General features: G+C 49.1%; 1 protein-coding gene across 3 annotated transcripts; it reads right to left on the reverse strand.

Annotated features, from left to right (window-relative positions):
- Positions 1–280: 280 nt before the first annotated feature.
- Positions 281–18,378, reverse strand: LOC141083250 (uncharacterized). Of its 3 annotated transcripts, XR_012230672.1 has the most exons (3): positions 18,188–18,378; positions 8,062–8,641; positions 281–1,426 (listed from the first exon to the last, which is right to left on the reverse strand). XR_012230672.1 is itself a non-coding variant. In XM_073567419.1 (2 exons), the coding sequence occupies exon 2, from the start codon at positions 7,754–7,756 to the stop codon at positions 4,487–4,489; it is 3,270 nt and encodes a 1,089-aa protein (XP_073423520.1). In that variant the 5' UTR covers positions 7,757–8,641; positions 18,188–18,378; the 3' UTR covers positions 4,136–4,486. The 3 variants fall into 3 exon arrangements, 2 of the variants coding, with proteins under 2 accessions (XP_073423520.1, XP_073423521.1); XM_073567419.1 differs by lacking the exon at positions 281–1,426 and having other exon boundaries at positions 4,136–8,641; XM_073567420.1 differs by lacking the exons at positions 281–1,426; positions 18,188–18,378 and adding an exon at positions 9,008–10,023 and having other exon boundaries at positions 4,136–8,641.
- Positions 18,379–20,399: the final 2,021 nt, after the last annotated feature.

Genomic DNA, 20,399 nt, shown 5'->3' on the forward strand with positions numbered 1-20,399 from the left:
TAGGCCTTTAAAGCCCATTATGACACAGACCTGTATCTTCGGATTGCTATTCAAGACTCGAGTGTTGTGCACGTCTGTGCTGATCCTGCTTTTATGTCTGCATACTTCACTTCTTCCATCCAGCTGCTCCCAAGACTCTTGTGTGTGCCACGTCCTCGTTTCCCACGTGCTATCCTGCTAGCTACACCAATGCCGTGGGCCCGTGTACCCACCTTGGCTTAGTGGATACACTCCACAAGGTGAAATACTTAGGAGAAAGAACATGAGAGCACGCAATAAGTTCCATATAGAAAAAATATATAAATTTTTTATTATTATTATTAAATAGTTTACAAAAGATGGATAAAACAAGATGTGCTCATAAACAATATGGACCATAAATCCCATGTACCGACCAAATCCCCTCCAGATGGAAAACCAGGTGAGAATATACTGACGGCCTCAAATCATGTCCAGGAACTAAAAATCGCCCCAGCAAATATAGAATCCACAAATCACGATAGCGGTAACTGGTATTACCAGTATCAACACACGCTAACAGCAGAGATCAAAGTGCTGGTGGACATGATAGATGACCATCAGAAAAAAGCCACCCCAGCTGATGTAAAATAAGTAGTCATGGAGGTAGAGGCTAGTAATACAAATGCCAAAAATACACTGCCAATAGTATCAAAGAGCGCTGGTAGTGGTACAAAGTCGAATAAATGACAACTCACCAGGGAGGGGAAAAGGGGGGGGTCCAGTAGTGGGGCCTCCGACGCGCGTTTCGCGACGTCCCCCGCCGCTTTATCAAGGAGGAGAGTGAATAGAAAGATCCCAGTAGGGCCTTCAAATAGCCCCTGACCCCGGTCACATGACCGGCGTCAGCCAATCACAATGGCCTAAGCGGCGCATGCGCCGTGGTGTCCGCAGGTCCTATGCTGCAGCCCGGCGTCCACACACTGCGCATGCATCGGTACCCGAGGCATAGCGCACTGTGTAAAGGGACGCCGACCGCAGCATGGAGCAGCACACAGCACGGCGATGCGCACAGCCATATAACGATTGAACTAGGACACAGTGTATGTAATCCCTGATCCAAGATTCCCTAACAAGGGGCCAAGATGACATAAGAATAAGCCCCATAATATCAGGAGCAATGATGCTGTATGAAAGTCCTAAAAAATACTATAGACAATGATCCACAAATAACCCCCCCATCCGATAATATGTATATAGTATCGTACATTATATTAATTATAAGGAGTGAGCAGAAGATCATTAATACATAAAGGGTGAAATACAACAATATACAGCAAAAAATTCAAATAAACAGCAAATTCGATGTTATTCAACCCCTGAATAGATGTTCTTGATTGTAGACAAAGGAAAATCAGATCCAGTATATAGGGCTACTTGAGGCAAAACCGGGACATATAAGATGATACTGAAAATAACAAAACACATATCTCAGAATTAAAAACAATAAGATTAGGAAGAAAATAGATTAAAAACAACCACTAAGGGAAAACATAGGAAATATAGAGTCCTGCGGGACTTAAAAAAGACTGGGGAAACCATGTTACAATTCATTCAGGTTGGATCAAAGAAGAAAAGGTAATCTCACATAAAGTGAGATGTTGTAAATGAACAGGGGTCAAAGAAAGGGGGGGAACGGACAACCACAGAATTTTATTTGGCCAAATGGAGTGTCACAAAAATGGAATAAAACTCAAGGACTCATTCAGTCCCCTAGGTCTCATAGTGTCCAATCGGACAATCCACTTAACCTCCATTTGCCCAAGGATCTTTCTATGGTCCCCACCCCTTATGCCCATATGCAGAGCATCAATCCCCCTGATCTTTAATAGACTTGCCTCACAGTTATGATAAGCCCGGAAGTGTCTGGGGATGGTTTTCAATTCAGTGGAATCAGACATCGCCCTGGCTGCGCCAATGTCCCGCACATGTTCACGTGTCCGCACCCTCAGCTCCCTCGTGGTGAGGCCCACATAAATTTTAGGGCACGGACAAGTTGCATAGTAGACAACGTTAGACGTCCCACATGATATCCGTTGTCTAATTGTGAACTCCCTATTACCATCAGAGGAGCTGAAGGTGGAGCAGCGTAGGACATTAGCGCAAGCCAGGCAATGTCCACACTGAAAAGATCCCCAGACCGGGCCACTAGTCCCAAAGAAATTTCTGGGGGTGGGTACATAGTGGCTCCGAACCAAGAGATCCCTTAAGTTCCTGGATCTACGCGGCGTCATGGAAGGGGAGTGTCCAAGGACGGTCCTCAGGGCTGGTTCTGTCTCCAAAATGGACCAATACTTTTGTAGAATGGTGCGCATATTGGACCATTCATGATTGTATGTTGATATAAAACGTATAGGTCCATCTTTATCTCGTCTGCCAGTCTTCATAGTAGATTGTAGGAGACCATTGCGCGGGGTACATCTTGCTCGATCATAACCCCTCTTAATGCACCTACGACTGTAGCCCCTTTTGAGAAAGCGATCCCTCATATCTTGGGCTTGTTTTTCAAATCGATCATTGGTGGAGCAGATGCGTCGCATGCGGAGGAACTGTCCGACCGGGATGGCCCGCACAGTAGCCGGATCATGGGCCGAAGATGCATGTAATAAAGAATTGACAGAGGTGGGTTTCCTAAAGACGTCCGTCTGGATACGCCGATCAATGTCGATCTCCAGACGGACGTCCAGGAAATCCACAACCCTGCCATCATGCTTATATGTCAAGCGAATATTGTAATTATTGACATTTAATGACCTCATGAAATTCCCGAGCAGGTCGACCCCACCATCCCACAAAAATAAAATATCGTCAATGAAGCGGTACCAGCACAGCACATGGGAAGCGTCACGTGGGCCCCCGTCGCCAAAGAGATCCCTCTCCCAAGCCCCCAAAAAGAGGTTGGCGTACGAAGGCGCACAAGCCGCTCCCACACTCTTGTGTGTGCCACGTCCTCGTTTCCCACGTGCTATCCTGCTAGCTACACCAATGCCGTGGGCCCGTGTACCCACCTTGGCTTAGTGGATACACTCCACAAGGTGAGCCTGACACCATTATATACCGACCCGTGGGCTCCATTTTTTTCGATCACTTCTCCACTTTCTCTCTTCTGACATTCCCACCATCATCGTAGGCGACTTCAAAACACCAACTGACACCCACCAATCTGCAGCCTCCAAACTCCTATCACTTCCTTCACAATGATTCTCCAGATTAATCCACAGACGGAGATACAGTAGACCTCATCTTCACCCACCTCTGTTCCCTATCTAACCTTACAGCCTCATCTCTACCCCTTGCTGACCACTCTCTACTAATTTTCTCATCCTTGTCCTCTTCACCTACTCCAAGTCCCGCAGCTAGCGCATGTAGGGAGAAGGCTGGGATGAAGAAGACGTCGTGGAACAGGGGGTTGTGATGATGTTGTTTCATTCTATGCATTAATGTGTGATACAGTAATGTTATAGTTTATCCTTATGGCCAGTGTTGTGTGTTCTCCTATAGGCTATGCCTAAGGCTGTCCCTGGGAATCTGGGAGGTCTGTCCACTAGGGGAACCATACATCATACAGTAGATAGGGGCACAGTTTGCAATACACTAGGGATTAGATAGTTAATAGAGTTGGGATTAGCCCACAGTTTGTGAGGGGTTAGATAAGCTTTTACAGAAAATGTTTTCTGGGTTACAGTGAGTCAGACACAGTATAGTCAGAGTCCAGGACTGAGTCAGAGTCCAGGGTGCAGTGGAGAGCAAGGCTAAACATAGCAGAGTTAGCAGTTTCTAGTGCAGCTAAGCTGCATCCAAAGAGAATGGGACAGTTCAGTGAGGAAAAAAAAAAAAAAAAAAAAGTTGTAGGATCACACAGCTGAATAGTAAAAAACAATTCTTCTTTATTTCACACCATCATAAAAACGTGTAGATATATCCACAAATGGATGAAAACAGAGTCACATTCTATGACTAAGGGCTGATAGCCAGAAACGCATGAGAATGTGACTCTGCTTTTATCCATTTGTGGATATATCTACACAATTTTATGATGCAAAATTAAGGAAAAATTGAGTAACTATCAACCACAAGACAAAAATAGAGAAAGAATAGGAACAAGTAATAATAATAATAATAATAATAAATTTTATTTTTATAGCGCCGACATATTCCGCAGCACTTTACATTTCAGAGGGGATTTGTACAGACAATAGACATTACAGCATAACAATAATCACATACAGTAGATTATAACACATACCAAGAGGAAAGAGGGCCCTGCTCGCAAGCTTACAGTCTATGAGGAAAGAGGGAGACACGAAAGGTGGGTGGTAACAGTTACCCTGAATTGTATGGACCAGTCATAATGTTAAGTGTGTAACAGTACAGACACAGAGGGCTAATGGAGGCATAAAGCATGTGGGAACATGATGCGGGGAACCTGGTTATGGTAAAACTTTTGGCTCTGCCACACAGGGATAGATTAGGTTAATGTGTTGGGGTGGTAGGCCAGTCTGAATAAATGCGTTTTCAGGACACGCTTAAAATTGTGGGGATTGGGGACTAATCGTATTGACCTGGGAAGTGCATTCCAAAGAATTGGTGCGGCACGTGTAAAGTCTTGGAGACGGGAGTGGGAGGTTCTGACTATTGAGGATGCTAATCTCAGGTCATCAGCAGAACGGAGGGTGCGGGTAGGGTGGTATACTGAAACAAGGGAGGAGATGTAGGGTGGTGCTGAGCCATGGAGGGCTTTGTGAGTGAGGGTAATAAGTTTATACTGAATTCTGGAGTGGATGGGTAGCCAGTGTAATGACTGGCACAAGGTAGAGGCATCAGTGTAACGATTGGTGAGGAATATGATCCTGGCTGCAGCATTCAAGACAGATTGGAGGAGGGAGAGTTTGGTAAGAGGGAGACCGATTAGAAGAGAGTTACAATAGTCAAGACGAGAATGAATAAGAGAAACAGTAAGAGTTTTTGCAGAGTCAAAGGTAAGAAAAGGTCGAATTCTAGAAATGTTTTTGAGGTGCAGATGACAAGAGCGAGCCAGTGATCGAATGTGGGGGGCAAAGGAAAGCTCGGAATCAAGTATGACCCCAAGACAGCGGGCCTGTTGCTGGGGAGTAATAGTGGAACCACACACAGAAATGGCAATGTCGGGTATAGGTACATTAGTAGCGGGAGGAAACACCAGGAGTTCAGTCTTTGACAGGTTCAGTTTCAGATATAGTGAGGACATGATATTAGACACAGCGTTTAGACAATCGCCGGTGTTTTCTAGAAAGGCTGGCGTGATGTCAGGAGAAGAAGCGTATAATTGGGTGTCATCAGCATAGAGATGGTACTGGAAACCAAATCTACTGATTGTTTGACCAATAGGGGCAGTGTACAAGGAGAAGAGGAGGGGACCTAGAACCGATCCTTGGGGGACCCCAACAGTAAGGGGAAAATGAGAGGAGGAGGAACCGGCAAAAGATACAGTAAAGGAGCGGTCGGAGAGATAGGAGGAGAACCAGGAGAGAACGGTATCCTTGAGGCCACTGGAACGGAGCATAGTGAGGAGGAGCTGATGATCCACAGTGTCGAATGCTGCAGAGAGATCCAAGAGAATTAGCATGGAGTAATGACCATTTGATTTAGCTGTTAGCAGATCATTAGAGACTTTAGTGAGGGCAGTTTCAGTGGAGTGTAAAGAGCGGAAACCGGATTGGAGAGGGTCGAGAAGAGAGTTTTCTGAGAGATAGCGGATAAGACGGGAGTGGACCAGGCGTTCCAGGAGTTTAGAGATGAAGGGAAGATTAGAGACAGGTCTATAGTTAGCGGCACAGTTTTGGTCGAGGGATGGTTTTTTAAGTAGTGGATGTATGATGGCATGCTTAAATGAGAAGGGAAAAATACCAGAAGAGAGAGAGAGGTTAAATATTTTAGTTAGGTGAGGGGTGACAGCAGGGGAAAGGGACTGAAGGAGCTGTGACGGAAATGGGTCACTGGTGCAAGTAGTTGGGCGAGAAGATGCAAGGAGCCTGCTTACTTCTTCTTCTGTGACTGGTTCAAAATCAGAGAGTGAGTTAGATGCAGTGGGGGAGGGAGGACGGTGCATTGTATGAGGTGATTGGGAGATAATTTCCTGTCGGATCTGGTCGATTTTTTCTTTGAAGTAATTGGCCAGATCGTCAGCTCGGAGCTCCGTGGTTAGGGCCTGTACTCTTGGATTGAGTAGAGAATGAAAAGTGTCAAAGAGACGTTTCGGGTTATTGGACAGTGAGGTGATGAGGGTGTTGAAATAGGATTGTTTGGAGAGGTGAAGGGCAGTGTTGTATGTTCTAAGCATAAACTTAAAATGGATGAAATCTTCGTGTAGATTGGATTTTCTCCACAGACGTTCGGCGCACCTGGAGCACCGCTGCAGGAAACGTGTTTGCACCGTGTGCCAGGGTTGTCGCCGTCTGCGTTGTGGTGTTCTATTTATAGGGGGTGCAAATTCATCCAGGGCACTTTGAAGTGTTTCATTGTAATGCTTCAATGCAGAATCAGGACAGGAGAGGGAGGAGATAGGGGCCAATGAAGACTGCAAGTTCTTCATAAGTTTCTGGGTGTTAATGGCCTGTATGTTTCTATAAGTCTGGACAGTGGGGGTGACCTGAGCAGCCTGGCAGTTCTTGAAAGAGAATGAAAGAAGATTGTGGTCAGAGAGCGGGAGAGGGGAGTTTGCAAAATCATCCACTGCACAAAGCCGAGAGAAGACCAAATCGAGGGAGTTTCCGTCTTCATGCGTTGGAGAATTAGTAAGCAGCGAAAGGCCAAATGAGGAGGTTAGAGATAAAAGGTGAGTAGCAGATGGGGAGAGGGGAAGAGCAATGGGGATGTTGAAATCACCCATGATGAGGGTAGGGATGTCACAGGAGAGAAAATGTGGAAGCCAAGTGGCAAAATGATCCAGGAACTGATGGGAGGGGCCGGGAGGACGATACACCACCGCCACTCGCATGGAGAAGGGGGTGTAGAGTCTGACGGCATGGACCTCAAAAGAAGGGAAGACAAGTGAGGGTACTTGAGGGATAACCTGAAAGGTACATTTTGGTGATAGGAGCAGACCAACGCCTCCACCAGCTCTATTGTCTGATCTTGGGGTATGAGAGAAGTGAAGCCCCCCGTATGAAAGAGCAGCAGCAGCAGCGGTAGTGTCTGACTGCTGGATCCAGGTTTCAGTAAGAGCCAGGAGGTTAAGAGAATTAGAAAGGAAGAAGTCATGAATGAAGGAGAGTTTGTTACACACTGAGCGAGAATTCCAAAGTGCACAATTAAGAGAGACAGATGGCATGCAGGGAATATTAATAAGATTAGAGGGGTTTCTGAGTGTAGCAGTCGGGAGGTTTGACTTTCTATAACATGGGGGACCAGGGTTGGGAGCAATGTCTCCTGCGACTAGGAAAAGGAGGATAGAAAGAGTGAGCAGATGGTTAAGTGATTTGTGAGAGCGTCTCTGATGTTGAATGGTGGGACTGACTGGATCTGTGCAGTTTAACAACGTGAAAAGAGCATGAGTGCTATACATAGGAGAGGAAAGAAGCGAGGGGCCAATGTGAATGGAGTGTAGAGAGTTAATGCCAGGGCGGTTGATGTGTGTGAATGCAGCGGCCAGGATTAAAATTACACAAATGCATATGGTATATATTTGTTGTCCTCCAAATGTACAGGGAGTAGATGTATATAAATGTCTTACCTGTCTCCAGCCCTGTCTCACTGCCATGTTATAACTGCCAGTACTTTGATAAATTGTACTTGGATAAAGTGTGCATAAATGCCCCCTGCATAAATGCTATCCCCAAGCTATGTCTGAATATATAGGAGGATAAGACTTAGAACTTTTTTTTTTTTTTGGGCTCTCTCTTCTCGTTAATCAATCACACTAAATTGAGACACCAGGACCCAATAAAATGTTGTGGTCAAATAAACACATGTCCAGCACTACATGGATCATAAAGCACTTTGAAAAGTTTCTTGACCTCACAACATAAGGGGACAAGCAGAGTAAGTTGAAAAAAAACTATATACCATATAGAAGCTTGCAGAGTTGAAAACACAGAGATAGCATTCAGGATTAACTGCTTGCTGACATTGAATGGAGACACAGGAGTGGATTCAGAGCAGAGATTGGAAAAGCTGGTTACCATATAGAAGCTTGCAGAGTTGAAAACACAGAGATAGCATTCAGGATTAACTGCTTGCTGACATTGAATGGAGACACAGGAGTGGATTCAGAGCAGAGATTGGAAAAGCTGGTTACCATATAGAAGCTTGCAGAGTTGAAAACACAGAGATAGCATTCAGGATTAACTGCTTGCTGACATTGAATGGAGACACAGGAGTGGATTCAGAGCAGAGATTGGAAAAGCTGGTTACCATATAGAAGCTTGCAGAGTTGAAAACACAGAGATAGCATTCAGGATTAACTGCTTGCTGACATTGAATGGAGACACAGGAGTGGATTCAGAGCAGAGATTGGAAAAGCTGGTTACCATATAGAAGCTTGCAGAGTTGAAAACACAGAGATAGCATTCAGGATTAACTGCTTGCTGACATTGAATGGAGACACAGGAGTGGATTCAGAGCAGAGATTGGAAAAGCTGGTTACCTGTATGAAGAGAATAGAGATGCGTGTCACATTCATCCATGTTATAACTGCCAGTACTTTGATAAATTGTACTTGGATAAAGTGTGCATAAATGCCCCCTGCATAAACAAGTCTTTATTATCTCACATTAAAAGAATATCAAACATTTATAGATATATATGAGGTGAAATAGGGAAAAACATTCCAGATTACAGAGCAGGTAGTCACCCCTACAAATCATGAGTATGACAATGGGCCAAAAAAAACGCATTATATGAATAAAATCATGCAACATGGTGCTAAAAATAACAGCAGCGTGCGGCTCTAAAGAATTTATTAATCCGTATCGGGTTCATACCCAGTATCAATAATGCCAATGTCACTCACCCATAGTAGAGTTTGCAGAAAAGGTGGGACACCCTGCTCGACCCCGACGCGCGTTTCGCCACGGCTTTCTCAAGGGGAGGCATTCCGTTTTTCCCTGCATTTTTTCTGTTGTTTGCAATGGGACAGTTCAGTATAAGTTTGCTAGAAGAATGAGGACAAATCTTTAGTCACATCTGAACGCAGGGACAGTCTTGGACCTAAGGTCCAGAAGAGGTTCAGAGAGTTATACCTCTGCCTCCCTGATAAAGACGATGTGAGCCGGGTGGCAGAGTGAGGTGAAGATGGTGGATCTCAGGACAGGACAGGGACAAGGGCTGATGGGATCACCAAACCAAGGGAATATCACTAAAAGAGACTTTGTCTAAAGGCCCCTTTACATTTAGCGATGCACCAGCGAGCCCGACCACAATACGACCTGATCAGGATCGCTGGTGCATCGCTAAATGGTCGCTAGTGAGCTGCCAAACAGGCAGATCTCAGTAGCGATGCAGCAACGGTCGTTACTTACCTGTCAGACGTGGCGATGACGTCCTCCGCCCGCGTCAACGCGTCGCTCCTCGGCACCAACAGGAAGCCGCTGACGAGAAATGGACATGCACGATCTCGCGCGATCACTGATAACCAGCAGGGGAGCCGGTCGGAGGTAAATATAACATGTAGCGATATCGCTGCTGCGTCACAAAATCGGTTACGCTTTAGCGATATCTCTATGTGTGAAGCACCCATAAGGCCGGGGTCAGATTTGCAAGAAACTCGGACGAGTCTCGTACGTCAATATCCATCACTCGGATCGTAGCGTTCAGCCGCATTTTGTTAGGCGTCGGATTCCTGGCACTGCACAGCGGGAATCCAGAGCCAGACATCCTGCGGTCTCCCATTCTCCTCCGACCGCTCGGACTCCTGCTCAGCAATCTCGGCGAGCCAGGCATTCCCCGCAGACTCGTTCTGTGAGCCTGGATGTTGCTGCCACCTCTGGTGCAGCAATGATAACGCAACCTGCTTTGCAGGGAACTGCTCTAGAGGCTAAGTCCTCGCGCCGTGCGACTGGGCATGCCCGCAACTTGTCCTCTCAGTGGAGAGCAGGGGTCACATGTGAAGGTCCTATGTCGGATCTGATTGGTCCTTCCTATAGTACTGGAAGGTCCCGGAAGCGCATGGCTATAAAAAGCCTGCATGGCGGCTCGGCCATGCGCTAGTGTAGCATATTATGCTGTGTGTGTGTGTATGGTGATGAATGCATGGACTGGTGTCTGACTTATTATGAAACCCCTTCCCTCGGATATTACGAATGGTGACAGTATGTTGGGTTAGTCAGCTCCAGATTGTGGCAGGCTACACGCCACTGAGCCTTCCTCACCTACACTAGCGTCCGTCGGTGCCCGGCTCCTCCGGCATCGTCGCTTAGCGGCTTCAGTTACGGCCGCGCTGCAGTAGTAGCAGCTTTTGGTGTTCGCGGCTGCGACGCCACACGTCGGCTGACCTGTGCAGCTAACAGGTTCAGCCTTTACGTCTAGTTCATACTTTGGCGTCTCTGTGACTAAACAGAGTCCGCCCTCAGGCTCTCGGGTGACGTTAACCCGAGCGCTGTATCGCACTTCTAGCGTATCTGCCATTGTCCAGCAGCGGTCTTGTCATCTACCGCACGGTGGACCCCGGGCGGTGAACGCGCCTTCCATTATTTATATCTGGTGCGTTCCGCCGACCCTAACATTACACTAGCGCCCGGGTCTGGCTGGCAATGGCAGACGTGCAGCAGCTGTAGCGCTACATTCGGCAGCTGGAGAGCAGGTTGGCGGCTATTGAGAGCACCAACTCAGCTGCGAATGCTGCGCTAGCTGCTGCTCAGACAGTCGCTGAGGCTGTCTCACGTGCGCCCACACTTTTGCCCCCGCCGACAATGTCTCGCCTCCCGCTCCCCGATAAGTTTTCGGGTGATAGTGCCTCCTGTAGGGGATTCGTTAGTCAGTGCTCCATCCAGCTGGAGTTGCTGGCTGCACGGTTCCCTACGGAGCGGGCTAAGGTGGGATTTATTGTCTCTCTGTTGTCCGGCCGGGCATTACAGTGGGCCACGCCATTGTGGGAACGTGATGATCCCGTGGTACAGGGGGCTGCTCAGTTCCTCGCGGCTCTGAAGCAAGTCTTCTTGGGACCACGGGTCACCCACGATACGGCTCTCCAACTGTTATCTTTAACACAAGGGTCACTTTCGGTTAGCCATCATGCTGTCCGGTTTCGGACACTGGCTTCCGAGTTAGAGTGGCCGGACAAAGTGTTGGTCCCGGTGTTTTGGAGAGGCCTGGCTGAGCACGTAAAAGATGCTCTAGCTACTAGGGAGATTCCCACCAGTTTGGAGGAGTTGATCGCCGTTTCCACCCGCATTGATCTCCGCTACACGGAGCGCGGGTTGGAACGAGCGCAATCCAAACGTAGGGTTAATTTGGCTCCCACCTTTACTGAGCCGCTGAAATTTCCCGCACAGGAGCACCCCTCCTCTGAGCCTATGGAGGTGTCTCGCACCGGCACTAAGTCGCGTCCGATGCGAACCTCTGTGCGCTGTTATCAGTGCCGACAGTTGGGCCACTCGGCTGGCACATGCCCTCAGCGGCCGAAAAGACGACCACGTTCAGTGGCCGTAGGTGGTGGTCAATCCAAGGTGGGACCCTTTTCACCCAAACCGGTGTTCCGGGGTACATTAGATAGTGGGTCCTCCTCCTGGGAGGCAGAGGTAACCCTGGATTCCGGGGCCGAGGGGAACTTTATGTCCTCGACTTTTGCCCAGAGACACGCTATCCCTCTGGTGATACTCCCCCAACCTCTGACCATCAGGGTGGTAAATGGGGCACCGTTACCGTCTCAGGTGACCCATCAAACAGCCCCACTCGAACTCTCTATTTCACCCTCACATCGGGAGACTCTGTCCCTGCTAATTATGCCCAATGGCATCGATCAGGTGCTCCTCGGAGTTCCCTGGCTTCGTTGCCACTCCCCGCATATTGACTGGGCTTCAGGGAGGATACTGGGCTGGGGCAAGGACTGTGAGGGAAGGTGCCTGAGGGGCAGCGTTCAGGTGGCTTCCACAGAAGTGCCTGCGGATCTCTCCGCGCTCCCCAAACCCTACCACCATTACGCGGACGTCTTCTCTAAGAAGTCTGCGGAGACGCTCCCACCGCACCGTTCCTATGATTGCCCGATTGATCTCCTGCCAGGCACAGAGCCTCCCCGAGGCTGTGTTTACCCTTTATCACTCCCTGAGACGGAGGCTATGTCCCAGTATATCCGGGAGAACCTGGCTAGGGGTTTCATCAGAAAATCGGTGTCACCGGCTGGTGCCGTGTTCTTCTTCGTACAGAAGAAGAACGGAGAGCTACGCCCCTGCATCGACTACCGAGGTCTCAATGCTATCACGGTTAAAAACAAATACCCCCTACCGTTGATCTCGGAGTTATTTGACAGGTTGCGGGGGGCCCGGATCTTTACTAAACTAGATCTGCGGGGTGCATACAACCTGATCCGCATTCGCGAAGGAGACGAATGGAAGACAGCTTTTAATACCAGGGATGGCCATTACGAATACCTGGTTATGCCCTTTGGCCTTTGTAATGCCCCAGCTGTCTTCCAAGATTTTGTCAACGACGTCTTCCGCGACATGCTCTCTACCTCGGTGGTGGTCTATCTGGATGACATACTCATCTTTTCGCCAGATTTGACCACCCACCGGAGAGACGTCTGCAGGGTCTTTGACCGTCTGCGGGCGAACTCGTTATTTGCCAAGCTGAAGAAGTGCCAGTTTGAGCAGGAGTCCTTGCCGTTCCTGGGCTATATCATCTCGGCCCAGGGGCTGGCCATGGATCCGGCCAAACTTCAAGCGGTAATGGACTGGCAGGAACCCCATTCCCTCAAAGCGGTGCAGCGCTTTTTGGGGTTTGTGAATTACTACCGCCAGTTCATACCACACTTTTCCACACTGGTGGCCCCTTTGGTTGCTCTCACCAAGAAAGGAGCTAACCCCAATGCTTGGTCAGAACATGTCTCCAAGGCCTTCTCGGCTATAAAATCACATTTTGCTGGCGCTCCCATATTACATCGTCCCGATGTGGATAAGCCGTTTATCCTTGAGGTAGACGCTTCTTCCGTCGGTGCAGGAGCAGTCCTTTATCAAAAGGATGCTCAAGGTCGGAAGCACCCCTGCTTCTTCTATTCCAAGACCTTCTCACCGGCGGAGAAAAATTACTCCATCGGCGACAGGGAGCTGCTAGCCATGAAGTTGGCTTTTTCTGAATGGAGACATCTCCTGGAGGGAGCCCGGTTTCCCTTTCTGGTATATACGGACCATAAAAACCTGGTCTATCTACAGACGGCCCAACGCCTGAATTCCCGTCAGGCCAGGTGGTCGCTCTTCTTCTCACGATTCCGCTTCACCCTCCACTACCTCTCTGGAGAGAAGAACGTCCGTGCGGATGCTCTCTCACGTTCAGTGGTCTCAGCGGACGAAGGAGAAGCTGAGCCTCGGTTAATTCTCCCGCCGGAGAGTTTTACGACCGTGGCTCCAGTTGCGCTCGAATCGGTACCACCGGGCAAGACCTTGGTGCCTCCTCAGCTACGGCCGGAGGTCCTCGCCTGGGCACATGCCTCCAGAGTGGGTGGCCATTTTGGTAAAAAACGGACCGCCGAACTCCTGGCAAGGTCATATTGGTGGCCACATATGGCTCGAGATGTCAAGGAGTACGTGCAGGCATGTGTTTCGTGTGCTCGGAACAGACCCTCTAGACAGAGGCCGGCGGGGCTGTTGTTTCCCCTGCCAGTGGCGGATAGACCATGGGAGATGGTTGGCATGGACTTCATAGTTGGCCTGCCCAAGTCTGGTGGCAGTACGGTCATCTGGGTGGTCACCGACCATTTTTCCAAAATGGTGCATCTGGTGCCACTCGCACGCCTGCCTTCCGCTCGAGGTCTGGCCACCTTGTTCATTAAACACATATTCCGTCTACATGGCATGCCGGACAAAATCGTGAGTGACCGTGGTCCCCAGTTTGCGTCTCGGTTTTGGAGGGAGCTCTGCAGTTTACTCAGCATCGAGCTAAATCTATCCTCCGCTTACCATCCCGAGACGAATGGCTTGGTCGAGAGAGCCAATCAGACCTTGGTCACCTATTTACGACATTTTGTCTCTGCCAGGCAGGATGACTGGGCATCCTTGCTACCTTGGGCAGAATTTGCCCTAAACAATGCGGTGGCTGATTCCACTGGTCAGACGCCCTTTCTCCTAAACTATGGCCAACATCCACGTGTCCCTGTCCCGATGCCAGTGTCCTCCACTGACTCCAGGGTGGCAGACTGGGCAGTGGAGGCCCGGGACATTTGGGATCGCACTCAGGATGCTATCCGGGCATCTAAAGAAAGGATGAGGGCGTCCGCCGACATGCATCGGCGGCCCGCACCAAGCTTCTCCCCTGGCGACATGGTATGGCTCTCCACCCGAAACATTAAACTGCGGGTTGAGTCTCCCAAGTTCGCACCGCGATACATTGGACCATTCAAGGTCCTCGAGCGACTTAGCTCGGTGGTCTACCGCCTGGCTCTACCTCCACATTTGGCCATTTCGGACGTGTTCCATGTGTCCCTCCTCAAACCAGTTCACATGGTCCGGTTTTCTGAGTCATCTGCCGGGTCATCAGACTTATCGTCTGATGAGTTTGAGGTTAACGCCATCGTGGGGCGCAGGTTTGTCCGTGGCAAAAAATTTTATTTGGTGGACTGGAAGGGTCATGGGCCCGAGGCTCGGACCTGGGAGCCGGTGGAAAATATTCACGCACCGCTCCTGATCCCGGCCTTTGGGCGCAGTGAGGCTCAGAGGGGGGGGGGGTAATGTTAGGCGTCGGATTCCTGGCACTGCACAGCGGGAATCCAGAGCCAGACATCCTGCGGTCTCCCATTCTCCTCCGACCGCTCGGACTCCTGCTCAGCAATCTCGGCGAGCCAGGCATTCCCCGCAGACTCGTTCTGTGAGCCTGGATGTTGCTGCCACCTCTGGTGCAGCAATGATAACGCAACCTGCTTTGCAGGGAACTGCTCTAGAGCAGTGGTCCCCAACCTTTTTTGCATCGGGGACCGGTTTCAAGCAAGACCATTCTTCCATGGCCCGGCAGGGCGGGGATGGAGGTGTGGCAGGGGCGGGGCTTTGGTCATAAGGGGGCGGGGCTATGGACACGGTTGTAGTGTAGCAGTGCATACTTATAATTAAATAACATTTATAATGTGACTCAACTCACCATAGGTTTTGAATAAGTGCTCCATCACCCCCTTCTCCCCATCATTGCCTTCACCCCATCACTCCCTTCTCCCCATCATTGCCTTCTCCCCATCACTGCTGTCTCCCCATCATTGCCTTCACCCCATCATTCCCCTCTCCCCATCATTGCCTTCACCCCATCACTGCCATCTCTCCATCATTGCCTTCACCCCATCACTGCTGTCTCCCCATCATTGCCTTCACCCCATCACTGCTGTCTCCCCATCATTGCCTTCACCCCATCACTGCTGTCTCTCCATCATTGCCTTCACCCCATCACTGCCATCTCCCCATCATTGCCTTCTCCCCATCATTGCCTTCACCCCATCACTCCCTTCTCCCCATCACTGCCATCTCCCCATCATTGCCTTCTCCCCATCATTGCCTTCACCCCATCACTCCCTTCTCCCCATCATTGCCTTCTCCCCATCACTGCTGTCTCCCCATCATTGCCTTCACCCCATCATTCCCCTCTCCCCATCATTGCCTTCACCCCATCACTGCCATCTCCCCATCATTGCATTCACCCCATCACTGCTGTCTCCCCATCATTGCCTTCACCCCATCACTCCCTTCTCCCCATCATTGCCTTCAGCCCATCACTCCCCTCTCCCCATCATTGCCTTCACCCCATCACTCCCTTCTCCCCATCATTGCCTTCACCCCATCACTGCCGTCTCTCCATCATTGCCTTCACCCCATCACTCCCCTCTCCCCATCATTGCCTTCACCCCATCACTCCCTTCTCCCCATCATTGCCTTCACCCCATCACTCCCTTCTCCCCATCATTGCCTTCACCCCATCACTGCCGTCTCTCCATCACTCCCCTCATGGCCTTCTCCTCATGTCCCCATCTCCTCCAGGGCCAGGCTACACAAACACAGACCAACACACACACAGACATACATGTACACACACACACATTATACATACATACATACACACACAGAGACACACACAGACAGACATACATATACACACAGACACCTCCTCTCACCTGTCCGCAGCATCGCCCGCGCTTCCTCGCTCTTACACAGCAGCGGCCGCTCTCCTCTCTGTGTCAGTCAGACAGGAAGCGCGGGCGGCGGGCAGGAAGCTGGACAGGTCCTTGCAGCTCCGCTCCTGCTATTCCCTCTTGCAGGCAGCGGAGCTGCTTGATCGCTCCCTGCCCGCCGCTAAGAGCTGCTGCGCGCCGCCCCAGCCCCCGCTATGCCACTGACCGCCCCTGGCTCACCTTGTGTCCGCGGACCGGCAAGGGCACTGCAGCGGCCCGGTGCTGGGCCGCGGACCGGCGGTTGGGGACCCCTGCTCTAGAGGCTAAGTCCTCGCGCCGTGCGACTGGGCATGCCCGCAACTTGTCCTCTCAGTGGAGAGCAGGGGTCACATGTGAAGGTCCTATGTCGGATCTGATTGGTCCTTCCTATAGTACTGGAAGGTCCCGGAAGCGCATGGCTATAAAAAGCCTGCATGGTGGCTCGGCCATGCGCTAGTGTAGCATATTATGCTGTGTGTGTGTATGGTGATGGATGCATGGACTGGATGCATGACTTATTATGAAACCCCTTCCCTCGGATATTACGAATGGTGACAGTATGTTGGGTTAGTCAGCTCCAGATTGTGGCAGGCTACACGCCACTGAGCCTTCCTCACCTACACTAGCGTCCGTCGGTGCCCGGCTCCTCCGGCATCGTCGCTTAGCGGCTTCAGTTACGGCCGCGCTGCAGTAGTAGCAGCTTTTGGTGTTCGCGGCTGCGACGCCACACGTCGGCTGACCTGTGCAGCTAACAGGTTCAGCCTTTACGTCTAGTTCATACTTTGGCGTCTCTGTGACTAAACAGAGTCCGCCCTCAGGCTCTCGGGTGACGTTAACCCCAGCGCTGTATCGCACTTCTAGCGTATCTGCCATTGTCCAGCAGCGGTCTTGTCATCTACCGCATGGTGGACCCCGGGCGGCGAACGCGCCTTCCATTATTTATATCTGGTGCGTTCCGCCGACCCTAACACATTTATTTCTATACAGCTGAACACTCCGATTCGAGTGCCGGCGGCAGTCTCGGGTATTGACATGCGAGACTCGTCCGAGTTTCTCGCAAGTCTGACCCTGGCCTAAATCTGTACGCTGCAGCCATGTGTAAATGATTGCACAGTAAAGTCGGACCTGTTATCCTGGACCCAAGGTCTTCTGTCTTGTTTGTAGCCAAAATCAGTCCCTTGGACGGAGCGGTAACAAGGGCTCCAGAAGTAAAAGTGAGTAAAGAATGTACTCCACCACACCACAAACTCCACCCAGGCATCCGTTCAGAACAGGGGTTGTGGGGCAACCGGAACTCAGTTCCGGACCACAGGAAACCCTAACACGTGTACCCCGGCCCTGTTTCAGGCTCCCACACAGAAACCTCACACACATCAGCATTCACACACTCTGACTCTATACTACTGCTGTCCTCCATATCTTCACTCCATGACAGGCACAGAAATAGTTTTCTACAGTGCCACACTTCCATCAGCTATCGATCTCCCATCCTGTGCACGGAAGAGTTCGACAAATCAATAGACAACCCTTAAACATCAACCTGACCAAAAATCTCCGGCATGTGTCCAGCGGTGCAGAGTGCTGTATGAAAACACACACAGGAAGAGTTCACCACATTCACGTCAGCCTTCACCTCTGCTAAATAAGATGTCAGAACCTTCATATCTTCTCTACCACATAGCCCCGAACAGTTGTTCAACACTTAATTCTCTCCTCCTTACACCATTGCTCCTCCAACCTCCATCACTTCTGCAGAAGACTTTCCTGTACATTTGAAAAACAAGATCAACCAAATCATATTAAGCTTTAACCCCTACCTGACATTTGCAATATATATATATATATATATACACATACACGTCATGGAAGGGTAGGACTTCCTGACCGATGAAGCATATATGTTGTGTCGATCACCAGCACACAGGACCTGACACCCGTCTCGCACTGCCAGGGGGGTGTATACGCACCGTTCTGGGCAGTTTAGCCTTCTAAATGCTGCTATTGATGACAGCATTTCAAAGAAAGGGAGAAGGCGCTCCCTCTCTCTTCCAATTGACGTCATCGCAAGTGCCAGATTGTTACCATGGTGACCCGAGGTTGACGATAATCAGAGCACCAGGCTACGGCAAGCCCCTTAGACCATGAGCAGAGCATAGAGCAAAGAGGTTTGCATCACATTTTAATAGAAAACGACTAAAAAATGTTATAACCGAAAAATGGTACCAATAAAAACATCAACTTGTCCCAAATATGGAAAAATTATAGCACTCAAAATATGGTGATGCAAAATCTTATTTTTGGAAAAAAAAAAAGAAGCGTCTTTTAGTTTGTGACAGCAGCCAAACATAAAAAACACTATATAAATCTGGTATAGCTGTAATCGCACTGTCTAATAATTTATACCGCACGGGAAATAGTGTAAACAAATAAATAAAACCAATTATTCACCTGCTGTTGATTTGTTCATTCTGCCTCTCAGAGATAGCAATGATCGGCTCGGGTTTCCATGTAAATCTCTGAAAGACATGATAGTCTTAATTTGACATCGGCAGTAATTACCCTCCTTTGGGATCAGTTTAATCTCCAGCCATAAAAAAAATATTTTTCCTGAACTAAAGATTTTGGGAACACGCTGCAAACACACCTTTCCGAGACTTGTATATGTTACCTGATGCTCAGCAAACGTTATGTATTATAGAAGATCACAGGTTGGTACATGTAAAAGGATTATTACCTACGGATAAGGAGCCAAGTGTCCATTTATTGCATCTTAGGCTACTTTCACACTAGCGTCGTGTGACGGACGTCGCACTGCGTCGTGCCTACGTACCGTCGCACGTTGTGAAAGTTTTTCACAACGGGGGCAGCGGATGCAGTTTTTCAACGCATCCACTGCCTCGTTGTAATGTCCAGGGAGGAGGGGGCGGAGTTTCGGCCGCGCATGCGCGGTCGAACATGGGGGACACGACGCACAAAACAACGTTACATGTAATGTTTTTGTGTGCGTCGCGGCCGCCAAAACACGACGCGTCCGTCGCAAGACGGATGCGACGTGTGGCCATACGTCGCAATGCGTCGCTAATGCAAGTCTATGGAGAAAAAACGATTCCTGCGGGCAACTTTGCAGGATGCGTTTTTTCTCCAAAACGACGCATTGCGACGTACGTCAGCCGACGCTAGTGTGAAAGTAGCCTTAGAGGGATTATCTTAAGAAGAAAACAAAAAAGTTCCATAGACTGGATTAGGACACAGCGGAAGGCCCCTCTCTGAAATATATCAGGGATGCACTGAGAAATTGTCTCTGGAGTTGGTGGACCCTGTCTGTGCCTATATTACAAGTTGGCTTTTCGTTACTATTTGCAGCTTCCACTAAACCGGTTTGTCTTCATAATACGTCTTTTACAAGTGATTGTATCCCATCACTTTTTGTTTTAACTTTCTGTGCTGCTTACTAAAAAAAAAAAAAATCTTATTTTGTGGCTGCTGTGATGCTCTCTGATTTGTGTAGCTAATTTACTGTAATTATCAGTCTTTTTAATTTATATATCTTTAGATGCATGCCTCACGTTCCCATGTCAAAACACCCCAAAATGCCTTTTATTCTAGAACTGAAAAATAAAACAAATGCAATATAGAAATAAAAAAGTCTCACGGTACAGCGCTGAGCTCAGTGAATTCAACGCAGTTTAGGGGCCCGACTGGGAATGCATCCTGTGACCTGCGGTAACCTCGATGACGTCACCGCCAGTCACTGACGCTGAGCTTGCAGCAACTCACTCAGTGGTTTTCAGACTGGACGGTGGCATCTTGGCATCATTCAGACTGAAAACTAAGTATCCCAGACATGGATTATGGTGTGGAACAAAACATCAGACAGGTGAAGGATATGGTTGTTTCTTTTTTTTTTTTTTTTTTTTAACAGGAGACCATGGCTTCAATGGAATGGACGATAGTTGAGTATTTTTGTTGTTTATTATTTTCTATTTTATACAGGAGACCATAGCTACAAAGGAATGGGCGTTAGGTGAGTATAACTGTGTTTATTTTTAAATAAAAAGTAAACGTTTTT

This window comes from Dendrobates tinctorius, unplaced genomic scaffold (genome assembly GCF_039654945.1).
Source record: "Dendrobates tinctorius isolate UK_male_01 unplaced genomic scaffold, ASM3965494v1 ptg000020l, whole genome shotgun sequence".
NCBI classification, from domain to species: Eukaryota; Metazoa; Chordata; class Amphibia; order Anura; family Dendrobatidae; genus Dendrobates; species Dendrobates tinctorius.